The 12,170-nt window shown below is 36.7% G+C and overlaps 1 protein-coding gene across 2 annotated transcripts in view; it reads right to left on the bottom strand.

The window, feature by feature from the left end:
• ORC5 (origin recognition complex subunit 5) overlaps positions 1-12,170 on the bottom strand; it is a 72,030-nt gene that overhangs the window by 41,978 nt on the left and 17,882 nt on the right. For both annotated transcript variants that reach the window (XM_061366317.1, XM_061366318.1), the window contains 4 exons: positions 11,695-11,785; positions 9,566-9,618; positions 8,208-8,320; positions 4,776-4,823 (listed from right to left, as the gene is read on the bottom strand). In XM_061366317.1, coding sequence (XP_061222301.1) covers positions 4,776-4,823; positions 8,208-8,320; positions 9,566-9,618; positions 11,695-11,785 — 305 coding nt within the window. The remainder of the gene's footprint in view (positions 1-4,775; positions 4,824-8,207; positions 8,321-9,565; positions 9,619-11,694; positions 11,786-12,170) is intronic.

Here is a 12,170-nt window from a genome sequence, read left to right as displayed (position 1 = left end):
GTTTATTAATGTGCGTCTTGTACTGTAGGGGGGCAAAACTGGGCAGATTATTCAAGATGCAGCCCAAAGAGTGCTGAGTGTGAGGGCCCAGAGCACTTCTGCCTCCCCCAAGTTCAGCTGGCTAAAATTAAGAGTTCAGCTGGCTGAGCCCAAGGTCAGCTCTTTTGCTGCAAGAGCTGCTGTATAAAGAGCTGCCCGCCAGGTACACGCAAACATTAACAAAACACAGCATATTTACACAACTTCGCATTTAAAGAGCTATTTTTGTCCCTTATCTTTCTTTTGCACCGTACAACATCATCTTCACACCTCAGCTGACACTGAGGGACATTTTAGGCATTACAGCTTGTATGAAGTAACACTGAATTCGATTGAATTTCACAGAAATATGAGTTCCTGATTTTTTGATGCTAAGTATTTGTAAACTAAACAATTATTTTACAATAAAGAGAAGTGCAGTTCACAAGGCAGAAGTGGGTAGTATTACAACTCAGACAGCATAGTTAGGACTGCAGAGATTTATCTATGACCCACACTGTCAAAAGCTCTGATAAGGGAAATACTTGTTTCCGTTTAAGTTTGTATTTCATTCTCCCTACTTTGACATTCAGTTTCCCTTTTTTGTAGTATACATTGATTTATTCTTACTAGCATAGAAGCCAAGTTTTAAGAGGAATCATAGAATGGTTTGGGTTGTAAAGAATCATCTAGTTGCAACCCCCCCTTGCCATGGGCAGGGATGCCTCTCACTAGACCATGCTGCCCAAGGCTCTGTTCTGCCTCTCCTTGAACACTGGTAGGACGGAGCACTTACCACTTCTTTGGGTAACCCCCACAGGAAAGAACGTCTTCCCTGAATCTAACCTGAACTTCCTCTGTTTAAATCCATCACCCACTGTCCTGTTGCTCCAGTCCCTGCTGAAGAACTTCCAAATAAAGTTTATTCCAAAATTATTCTGGGAAAGATCAACTCTCAAATACACCACCAGCACTTCCGTGTCATCACATTAAAACACAACCACACATTTCTTCAGCAAAACAAAAAGTTATTTCCAACACATGTTTTAGCTTTTCAAATCCAGAAGGTGCCCCCAGAGCTAACAAGGAAAACAGTCTAAAAAATACTATAAATGTAGTCAAAACTTTAGCACAGCAGCCTTAGTCAGAATGCAGGTATGGTGTAAGTTATGAATGCATAATCCCCTGCCCTTCTGCCTCTAAACATGTCAGCTCTGTGAATATGTTTTGTTATCAACAAAGTCACCAAACATACAGTAATTGTGTACACTCCAAGCTGCTAGCAAGCACAACCAGCATGCATTCAGTAATCATAGGATCACAGAATGGTTTCGGTTGGAAAGCACCTTAAGATCACCATGTCTCCCAAGACTTGTGTTTAGTATACAGTGACTTCACAAATTTCTTGCTCTTAGTATTACCAGCTCTTGCTTAAACAGAACATAGTTTTGAACTTTCAAATTATTTAAGAGAAACACTTTCTTCTGGAAAAGCCAGAAGAGTTCATTCTAAGAGTGTGCAACTCGTAGAAGAAGCACTCTGGGTTTATTTCTTTGACAGAAATAAATTCCTGGAAGAACAGGAATGGTTTGGAAATTCCTCCAAACAGCACATAGTAAAGAGTAAGATTTTTACAAATCTGCAAGGAACTAAGGCAGAAAGCATTTCCAAACCTTCCTGGCTGCTATACAAATGAAGCATCTTCAGTTGCAAGCTAGGAATCTTGACACAAAACAAATCCTGGAATGAAGAGGTATTCTAGACAAACTCTTTTCTGATAAACAACCAGCACACTTGATCTCTTGACAGCCTGACACCTGAAAAAGCATACTCCTGCACAAGTAGCTTCACCAGAAAGATCTCTCACTTGTCACTAAACTGGGAAAACATTGTTCTGCAGCAACTATGCAAAGAAACCCAACATATGCTGCTGTTGTCAGCACCAAGGCAACTAATAGAATTATAAAGTCATTTTTTTCCCCTCATTCACAAGATTTACTTTTTTTCTAATTAGATAAAAAAAACAAACCATGGCCTCTGGACTGGACAGAGTTAAGAATCAAGAAACAGATTTTTAGCCTGGCTGTACCTAAACTTTAAGGGAATGATTTATTTAATCTAATGTTCGCTTCCTGCCAAGTAAGTGTGTACAGTCAGACAGTTTCCTGGCTACCATTACAGCCAGCAGAAATCTAATCAATGCAGTTTATGGTGCAATTCATCTGAACGAACATAGAACCTACTTGAGAACGAGACTAATCGCACCCTACACTCCAATGACTGCATTGACTCGCTCTGCACTGTCTATAAAAAGACACCAGCTTAGATGCAGGTACCCACGTGGAGTCAGGCGAGTCTGATCTGTAAATCAGTCTTCAAACAAGCTTCTCTGAGGGAATCTGTCACACCAACTGAAGCAAATGAGACTTTATTCATAACACTACATATGTAAACTTTTATCCCTGTATTTCAGTCTCCCTCACTACAGAATCATAGTACCTACGTATACAGTTTTACATCTGGGCAACTGTATCTCTGTGCAAATATTTATAAAGATTACAGTATAGGAAAGGAATGTACGTCTGGAAGATGCTCTTAGGACCTGCAGTCTACCATGCCTCAGAAACTTTCAAAACCAGACTGTACTCTGACCTACAAGCAGTTTGAGTTTCTGGCATTAATACTTAATAGCAGAAGGGTCCTAACCTCTAAAGTGACACATTAGCAGAGAGTCAGCGCTCTATAAATAGAAGCAAAGGTGCTTTCAAAACGCCACAATGTACCCATCCTATTCATTAATCCCTAGGACACACTCCTGTTTCTTTCATGCAGTCAGAGGTCAATGCAACACTGTCAACTCTAGAGGTATTTTCTACTAACTTACAGTTGATCTACTAGAATTAGGAAGTCCTAGTTCTCTTCAAAGTAAGAGTAATATTGAATGCAACAAAAAGGTGCAAGAATGTGATCATTTGCAGTCTTCAAAGTCTTTCCTGATTATTCAAGTTACTTGTTACAGCTGGACAACCAACTGCATAAGACACGGTTAAACATGTATGCAAATATGCCTAACAATGCTTTCAGAACATCATTCAATGCTTAGGTTGTATGGCAAATATAAAGTCTACAAAATTAGAATTAATCTAATTAAAGTTAAAAACTCACTGAATTCTCACTCATCTTTTTGACCATTAATTTTGCTTACATTTGTTTGCATTTGAGTTACCCTCGTTTACTAAATTCTTTTGTTAGTACCTCCTGGTTTTGTACTTAGTCAGCAGCACCTAGTTTGCTTCAGGAACAATAATAAAATGCAAATCAGTTTATTGTTAATGCAAGCGCTTTTGAACACTAAGTAGTGAAATCAGTCCATTTAACATAACCAGTGATACAGGAGTTCAACCTCTACAGTACAATTAATGTGATCACAACCTGGGTATTTCTTCATCAAATCTCTCTTTTCCCATTTATTGTACATCCCTAGCTGTTCCTGTGTCCCTGGTTGTTCCCATATCATCTTCCAAGATGGAAATCTATTGCCAAGAAGGAATAAAACAAATGCTTCCTTGTAGCAAATGCAAGGAAAAGAACGCTTCAGTTTAATTATTCCTCTCCTGAAAAATTTATCTACTAATTAAGACATGAAGGTATTGCAAAAATACAGCATTCCTGAAAACAATTAAATGCTCTGGAAGTTCTCAGGAGTTCATGTGCCAGGGACAAAACACACATGATGCTCATGTGTACAGGACACATGAATTTAGAGACTTCTGAATTCTTACATTTGCGTAAGGGTCTACCTAGTGGTGCAACACATTGCACTGTTGAAGTAGAACTATGCTCACTTACACTTTCACATGCAAAAACTGTACCCATACAGAAATAAGAAAACTTGGAAAGAAGTCTTTAGATTGCCAAGCACTCTGTCCTCCTGCTGAGGCAGCAGAAAATTAGGAAAAAGACAACAGGCAGAATCAGAAACAAAGAATTACCAGGCTATGTATCACTGCTAGAATTCTTCTCGTATTATTTACACTGCCCGTAGCATGGGGAAGAGGAGGATATAATGACCGTTTCAGCAGGGATTTAGTGCTGTCTGAACTGCTCTTACTCTACAGGTTTCTTTAAAATTAAGTCAACAAGTTACAAATGTTAAAATTTGATTTATCTCTTTATATTACAGTTATAAATACACATTTAGGTATTTGCTTCTCCTAGCATATCAAGCCTCTGACAGTAAAAACTGGTATAACTCTACTGAAATCAATAACATTTAGCTATTTATAATCATGGAAAGGTTAGCTAACAGTCTGATTGAATCCTAAGAAATGGACAGGAATGCAAAGTTTCCAAGCCTCAAAACACAAACGTTAGTTCTTACACCTTACTGCGTCATTGGGAATTAGTGATCTGACTTTCAAAACTACTAATCACCTATTACTTTATTATCTTTCAGAGAACTTCTTCTATCTGGCTCTTCCATGTATGATGTCCTTTAACTACCTTTATTAAGCACATTTGTCACACAGAAAAGCATTACTTTAGGAGATGAATATATGCTACAGTTAAATTTCAAAACAATAAAAATGTGTGTATCGACAGAAATTTGCATCACACAAAATCAGTACACATAATAACAATATTTATGCAACTCTGTTTCTTCTACAATAAACAATGATGCAAACCAAAATGCAAAACCAGCAGTGGAGCACGAAGAAAATATTTGTTGCCAAACTCAGCTAAGATAAAATACATACCTTTTCATGTTTCTTCGTAAAGTTGGTCTTTCTAATTTTCCCATGATGCTGTAAACAACAGAAAATAAGCAAATTCATATGTAAATTATTTTATGCTCCTTCTACAGGAAAAATAGAAACAAAACAGTCAACAAAATATATATATACTCTAAATATGGTAGCACACTAGTCTGGTTCTGCTTCTTTAACCTCCAGTACTTGTGCCTGATGTTACTAGCAATTCATCTTACTAGAAGCACTAAAATTATGCTTGCTTTACTTCTTGCAAAGGCAAAAACCAATACACTAGTATTACTTGGTGATACGCATAAGGTGTTTTTTCCTGATCCAATCAGGGACTGATGAGAAGAGGCAGCAAAAAGGCAGTTTGAATTCAACTTCATGCCACCATCTTCCTCCTATCATCAATCAACTAATGAAAAAGAGGTTTCATTTCTTTATCTTTCCAGAGAAGTCTCAATGACGGACACTTCATTTTCAAAACACACATGCACACAATCCATCTGAATTTTCACCTTTTATCTGCTCCATTTTAGAATTTGGATGGTATGCAAGTTGGCAGAATGACGAAAAGGAATTAAATCAGCACAAGTATAGTTCAAGGTGCAGGAGATAAACAACAGAAAGGAGGGAGCATCATTTAAAAAGGCACAGCTTTAAAGCAATCTTAAGAAAGGGAAGATAGTGCGAAGAAAATGAAGTGTTCTTGGATCAAGTTCTGGATTTTGGATCTCAACTGAAAATGTGAGAGCAAGACAAGGAGAGAAACATAGTAAACGCCTTAACAAGTCTATAAATCAATGAGCAAAACAAGACAGAGACACGTGAAGGATGACATGTATAAATGATATAAAATTAGTGGAGTACAATATTCTTTAAACATGGTCAAGTTCTACTTCTAAAAGCATACCTTATAAGCATGTTCAATGAATCAGGGGAAAAAATATCTCAAAAGAAGGAATTCTTTTTCGTTATAATGTTTAAAATCTTGTACTTAGTATTTGTATACCTCAATATTCAGCCATGTCAAGATGATACCAGTAACTGTGGCTGTTCCTGACTGACTTTAAGTTTCCTTTACTAATTTGCTAGACTGAAAAAAAAGAATTAGTTCATTCAATTAATACCTACCATATTAGAGACAGGTATCAGAGACAGCAAAGTAATCTTTTTATCATGCCTTTGAAAAGAAGACTAGGTGATACCAGACTTTTTAGCGGAGGAAGTGATTAAGCCTGAGGTTAAACAGTGATAGATCACAACTGCATTCATACATTTTGCATCTCCATACAGCATATTTATCAAGTGTTTCAAAGCAAGTGAGCAGGTGCCCTATTTCTGTGCAAGCACATAGAAACATTGCATTCAGAGCTACTTTTAGTAGTTAGTAGTTTTAGTAGTTAGTTTTTAATCCTGTTTTCTATTAAAATGATAAAAATAAGACTTCATATAGTTTGAAATTTTTGTTTGTTTTAAAGATTATCTTTCAAAACCAGCTTTGTATTCTTCTCTCAATCTACTGCAAAGCTCTTAAATTTTCATATAACTAATAGCAGCAATGCCAATTATGACATCACTGCTTTATCAGGCTGTTAGCATTCCAGGCTGCCACAAACCATAACTTTACCTTTAGTTGTAGTATAGCCTAGCACCCATACCAATAGTGCATATTAGCACCTAAATGGCCATCTTCTTGTTTGCATCTAGCAGTCCTTAGTTAAATCATTCCAGAAGATAATTTGCTGTAACCTACTCTGAATCTCATTATAAACCTGAGAAAATCATATTCCACTTTCACAGTCCGCATGACTCAAAACCCTGAACCCACCAAAAGTGTCAGTTTTGTTGGGCTTTGAGATGTAGCTAGCACCTGACTAAGTGCTAACTGCTATCAGATGGAGCAAGAATGGTAACTCCTCCTGTTTATCCAAGTCTTGGGAAAAATACTTAATATCACTGATTGAAGCAGGGACCATGAAGGCATTTCAAAAACCTTAGAAGCTCATGCTTACTGCACACAAGTCCAGCAGGGCTCATGTGCAAGAACAGAACCATCAGAGATACTAAAAAAGGAGAAAGGAAAAAAAAAAACATTGAGAAGGCTGCTCAGTGAACACAAACAAGAAAGATGAGGCACTTTTTGACAACATGCTTCACTGACTTCACTCTTGTGAGCTTCCCTATTTAAATTCCAAGACTGATATGAAAATATCTGGGCAAAATCACTTCTTCAGCAAAGTCTCTTACAAAGAAACTGCTTTGGCCAAGAGAAAAGAACAAAGGTTGCCCATAAAGAAAACTTGTAAATCTGCACTTATTATAAGTCATCCTCTACTCTTCTCAGCTTTCAATGTAAGATCATACCAGAAACATGAAACCTGTATTTAAACTAAAAACACACTAGTATATTATTACTAAAATCGCAGTAACTTCTCAAAACATATGTCTATGTGGTTTTTTTTTCTTCAAGAGGGAAGAAAACAATCATTTTTACAAATTTGCCTTGTTCACATTTTCTTCACATTTTCACACCAGTTTATCATTAATACCATACATTTATACACACATGCATGTATTAATACATACTGTAATAACCTATAAAACCTTAAAATCAGTAAAATGCATAGAAAACATAACTGCCCAATCACTTTTCTGGTATCTGTCTTCCTGCCCACATTTTCTCCAGTTAAGACCTCAAAAAACAACACAATGAGGTATGCTTGAGAAGCATGAAGATTCAGGGTAAGAAAGAGACAGGCTACAAACTCTGGCACCACAGCATTTGCTTGCAGCACGACCACAACATAGCCCAGAGGAAAAAGAAAAAAAAGAAAAAAGAAAAAACAGAAGAAGAACAATTCAACCTATACATGTCAAGAACTTACAGAAAATGGAGTTTAGACAATGATTTGGTAATAAGGATTAATACATTCATCCTAAAACATGCATTAAAGTCATTTCAACACAACATGTGCCAGGTAATGGCGCCACATCTTCTGCAAAAGTAACTGTGTCTATTTCTCTGTTTCGGAAATAGAAATTGTATAAAAAACTTAACATTGCACTATGTCATTTTACCTCATTAAAGGCTAATGCACTTGTGGTTTGTATCTTACTCCTGTGGCTTATACCTAAGGACAATGCAGGCACTCCTCTAAAATCTTTACAAACTGTTGCTATACCAACTTACAAAAGCAAAGCAGATACTTACACTGTAACAGCCTTACATATGTTTTGACACAACAAAGAAGACTGGTTTATTAGACATCAATAATGACTACATCATTACCAATCACAATATGTGATCTACAGAAAGGATTCTGATCACAACAAATGAACCACACATAGATATATTGCTTAAAATGAAGTTTTAAAATAGGAAATTCAGCATGCAGGAATCCATTAAGCAACACTAAGAAAAAATCTCATTACCTTAAGAAAGAACCTCTTATCTGTCCTAACAGGATTGTAGGAAGCAAGGTAAGCAGCTATTAGAAGGAATTTGGAGTAATAAGGAAGTTCCACATGTGTATGTGCAGAGAGTCCTACAAAATAAACAAACACTTTATGAGTCACCAAAACACTCCTGAACATCCACAAACATCAAACTGAACTCATTGCATTCTTCTTCTTTTTGTTCTGTCCTGCTCTACTGCTGTAACTAAATGAGTACAACTGCTTTCTCAATACCATTATCACAGACACAAAATCTGTGAAGGGACGAGGAATGGTGGCTGCTACTCTCTACATCTACCTGAATGGAGGACAGAGTGAGAAGGCAGCTGGTCTCTGCTCCCAACTAACAATCAATAGGACAAAAGGAAATGGCTTCAAGACATGCCATGGGAGGTTTAGATTAGCTATTAGGAATAATTTCTTCACCAAAAGAGTAGTGAGGCATTGAAAGAGGCTGCCCAGGAAGTGGTGGAGTTACCATCCCTGAAGTGTTCAAAAGCCACGCAGATGAGGCCCTTACCGACATGGTTTAGTTTTGGTGTTGGCAGTGCTGGATTAACCACTGGACTTGATAATTTTAAAGGTCTTTCCCAAATATAGGAAACAGTCTGATGACTGAAACTATCTTTAGACAATATTAAAATAAATGGCTATTTTACCTGCTATCTAAAGAATACATTATTTGTCATAATAAATAATACAGAAAAAGTTTTCCCAAACTGTGAATTGGTCAAAAGACCATGAGCAACTGACACCATCAGGAAAATGTAAACAAAGGCTGACAGATACATTAAGATTCAACTTTCAAGCCTATCAAGCCTATCTGAAGTATAAACCTCAACAAAGCCTACTCCTCTACTGAAACAATAGAAAGAATTCTTGTGATTCTGACATTTCTCTTTTCCAAGACACTGGGACACAGGACAGGTTTTTTGTTTAGGAATGTGCTATTCCTGTGTAAGTAACATACCAGGTATAGTATTCCCTTCTCCCTATTCAGACAATCCTGCCAGTTGGTGCACAGAGGTTTGGCCATCAGGGGTCCGCCCATTCCTCCTCCATTCCTACATTAAGAAATACTTAAAGAAATCTGCTTTTCCCACAAAGAACCTTCAGAAAGATTAAAGTCAGGATATATGCTACGGGGAAAAAACACTAAGGGTCCTTTGCAGAACACCTTCTCAATAAACATGATTACCCTGAACTGTAACTGGACGTTAATAGGTAGCCTCATCTATATAATTCCCTTCACATGTTTTCAGGTGACAATAACCAAGCCAAATGCAAAGTACACGTTTCACATCACAAGCCTCTACAGTTACTATATCTCATACCTTTCAGTTGCCCAGGTTCTTCATCATTATGCTGTAAGTGCTCCCACTGTGAGCTAAAAGACAGATAATGCACATATATAAAGATGAAGTACTTGTTAGTCTTTTAGAGACAACTTTCTGCTTGGTATATTGTATTTCAATTTCATGACACTGGCTAGGATACAGCTAGTAAGAGTATAATTAAAAATAACATGTCATACTACCTTGCACTTATGTTTCAATTACGTGCAGATTATGCATATTTGAAAAACCACAGAAAGTATTGGTATATTAAGATATAAATTTGAGTACAAGCTAATTGTAAAATACCAGTTTCTTTGCTTCCAACTACCACCAGTAAGCATGTACCAATAGTGTTCTAAGTTTCAAGAAAAATGCAGAATTGGGTAAAAAGTAAAAAAAAAAAAGTAGGTTTGACTTTCCTTCTATCTGCTTAATAAACGTTTATGCTAGTGAGAACAATACTATAATTACTTTGTAATATAATTTTGAAGTCTATGTAATAAAGCGATATTCACTCTTCACTGAAAAACTTTTCAAGACATCAAGATGGAACATTCTGTCAACGAAAAATGCCCACAAGCAGTTTGCTGTGTTCCTAAAAAACAGCAAAAAATTCCATTTCAGAATTTTCCCTAAAGAATGACATTGTCACGAATGTCATGATTTTAGATCATTTTTGTATATCACAGAGTTTGTTAAAGCACCGGTGCTTTTTATTTTGGTTTTTTAAAGATCTGGTCTAGTGGAAGGTATCCTTGCTTGTGGCAGGGGAGTTGGAACTAAATGATCTTTAAGGTCCTTTCCAACCTAAACCATTCTGTGATTCTATGATACTACCTTTATGAACAAGGTTTATCAGCCATATACTGCAAAACTTCTGGAAACAGTTTGATAAGAGCTGATGTAACACTCAAATTATAATGAACGAGCAAAGCTTTTACCCAATGACTATTTTACAGGTAGAAAAAAAAGGCTCCTTTTCACCTTAGCTCATGTAGCACATCAGCCAATAGCAAAGTTCTACTGCTGTCACTTAAAACTTGAAGAGAATCCCAGTTTAATTACAGTTGTGGGGCCAGAAAAACTGACACGGTCATTTTAATTCCTCAAGCTTTTACTGGTACACAGAGGCAAAACCTAGAACTATTATGCAGAAAGTGGAATTTATCATTAAAAATCCATTAAAGCTCAAATTTATAATGAAAGAAAACTGTAAAGAGGAAAATCTATTTATTTGGAAACAATTCATAAGTTATCTTATAACATAATCTTGTATTACACCCTAATTAGAGTAGGCAATTACACATAAAAAGTCAGGAAGATCCTGAGGAGACTATGCATTGAAGATCAATATAAAGTACAAATACATATTTGAGTCAAATAGAATAATGCCTCATTGTACAGTGACGTTTGGCTCGTATGAAGTAAAATCAATTCTCCTTTTTGAACAAACGATCATTTTTCCAAAACATTTTGCAAGGACTGATACTACAGACACAGGTTCAGTTACCAGAATACTCTATGGCCTCAATAATTCAAAGGAAAAAAAATCATTACATAACAAGATAAAGAAATCAAACACTACTGAATTACCTCTCTTCACATGGCATAGTATCAGAATCACTCATCTTAAACATGGAAAAGTCATTACATTTGATCCAATTGTTAACACTGAAAATGAACACCACCATCTTTTTATACTAGCAGTCTGGCAACTCAAGAAACAAACAAGAAATCTAAAACCATATCAAGAGGATCTCAGCCCATTAGCGGGACACCAGATTCTAATACTGTCAGAAATAGTGAGGAAAATTTTGCTCTTGGACAAAAAAAAACCACGGGGGTCAGAAAGCACAGTAAACCTACAAATTTAGCTCTACTAAACAAAGCTAAGGAACACAAAGGTTCAAAATCTGTAACATCCCACAGTAAGTTTGAGGCCTGCATGCATCCTTGGTACACAGTGAGGATCTGTGAAGTCAACTTTACAAGTGGGTTTTATGCTGTTCTATCAAAAAAGAAACACTAGCCATGAAACATAATGCAGAATGCAAATATTCAGAGAGGAAGCTTGTTAAAAGCAGCAACATCAACAAAAAAAAACAAGCCCTTGCCCCCCAGATTACCTGGATATTTCCCGGAGATAAACAGTCTGCATTGCCTTCTTCAAATGAGGTTCAATATTTTTCCAGAGTTTGCGAGAGTCACGTTCATTTGCTGCACCAAGACAGAATCAACTCTGTTAAACATTTAACTCACACAACACTATAACTCTTATCCCTGGCACCTGACCAGTCACAGGCATGACAGAAGTCATCTAACATCCTGACTCTGAAACACTGCATTAAGATGATGCACCATCATCATCCATTTGCAAGCACATGTTACCATGCAAGGATGTTTCTCTGCAGTTGAGATACTCTGGGACAGTTTGGCAGAACATCTGCTCTCATTTTCTCCTCTTAGCCTTGGCAGAGGAATGACTTATCCCATGCAGAAATCCTGGTGGTTGAGTGAAGAGAAAGATTTATAGTGGAGAAGCAAGTTTTCACAGTATTCCCATAAAACACCACCAAAAAATGTCATCTAGTGCTTCTGCTGC

This window comes from Neopsephotus bourkii, unplaced genomic scaffold, assembly GCF_033783945.1.
Source record: "Neopsephotus bourkii isolate Nb327-2 ecotype Australia unplaced genomic scaffold, CSIRO-AGI_Nbou_v1 NB_1328, whole genome shotgun sequence".
Lineage (NCBI taxonomy): Eukaryota > Metazoa > Chordata > Aves > Psittaciformes > Psittacidae > Neopsephotus > Neopsephotus bourkii.
This window is presented reverse-complemented; position numbering and strand designations above follow the sequence as displayed.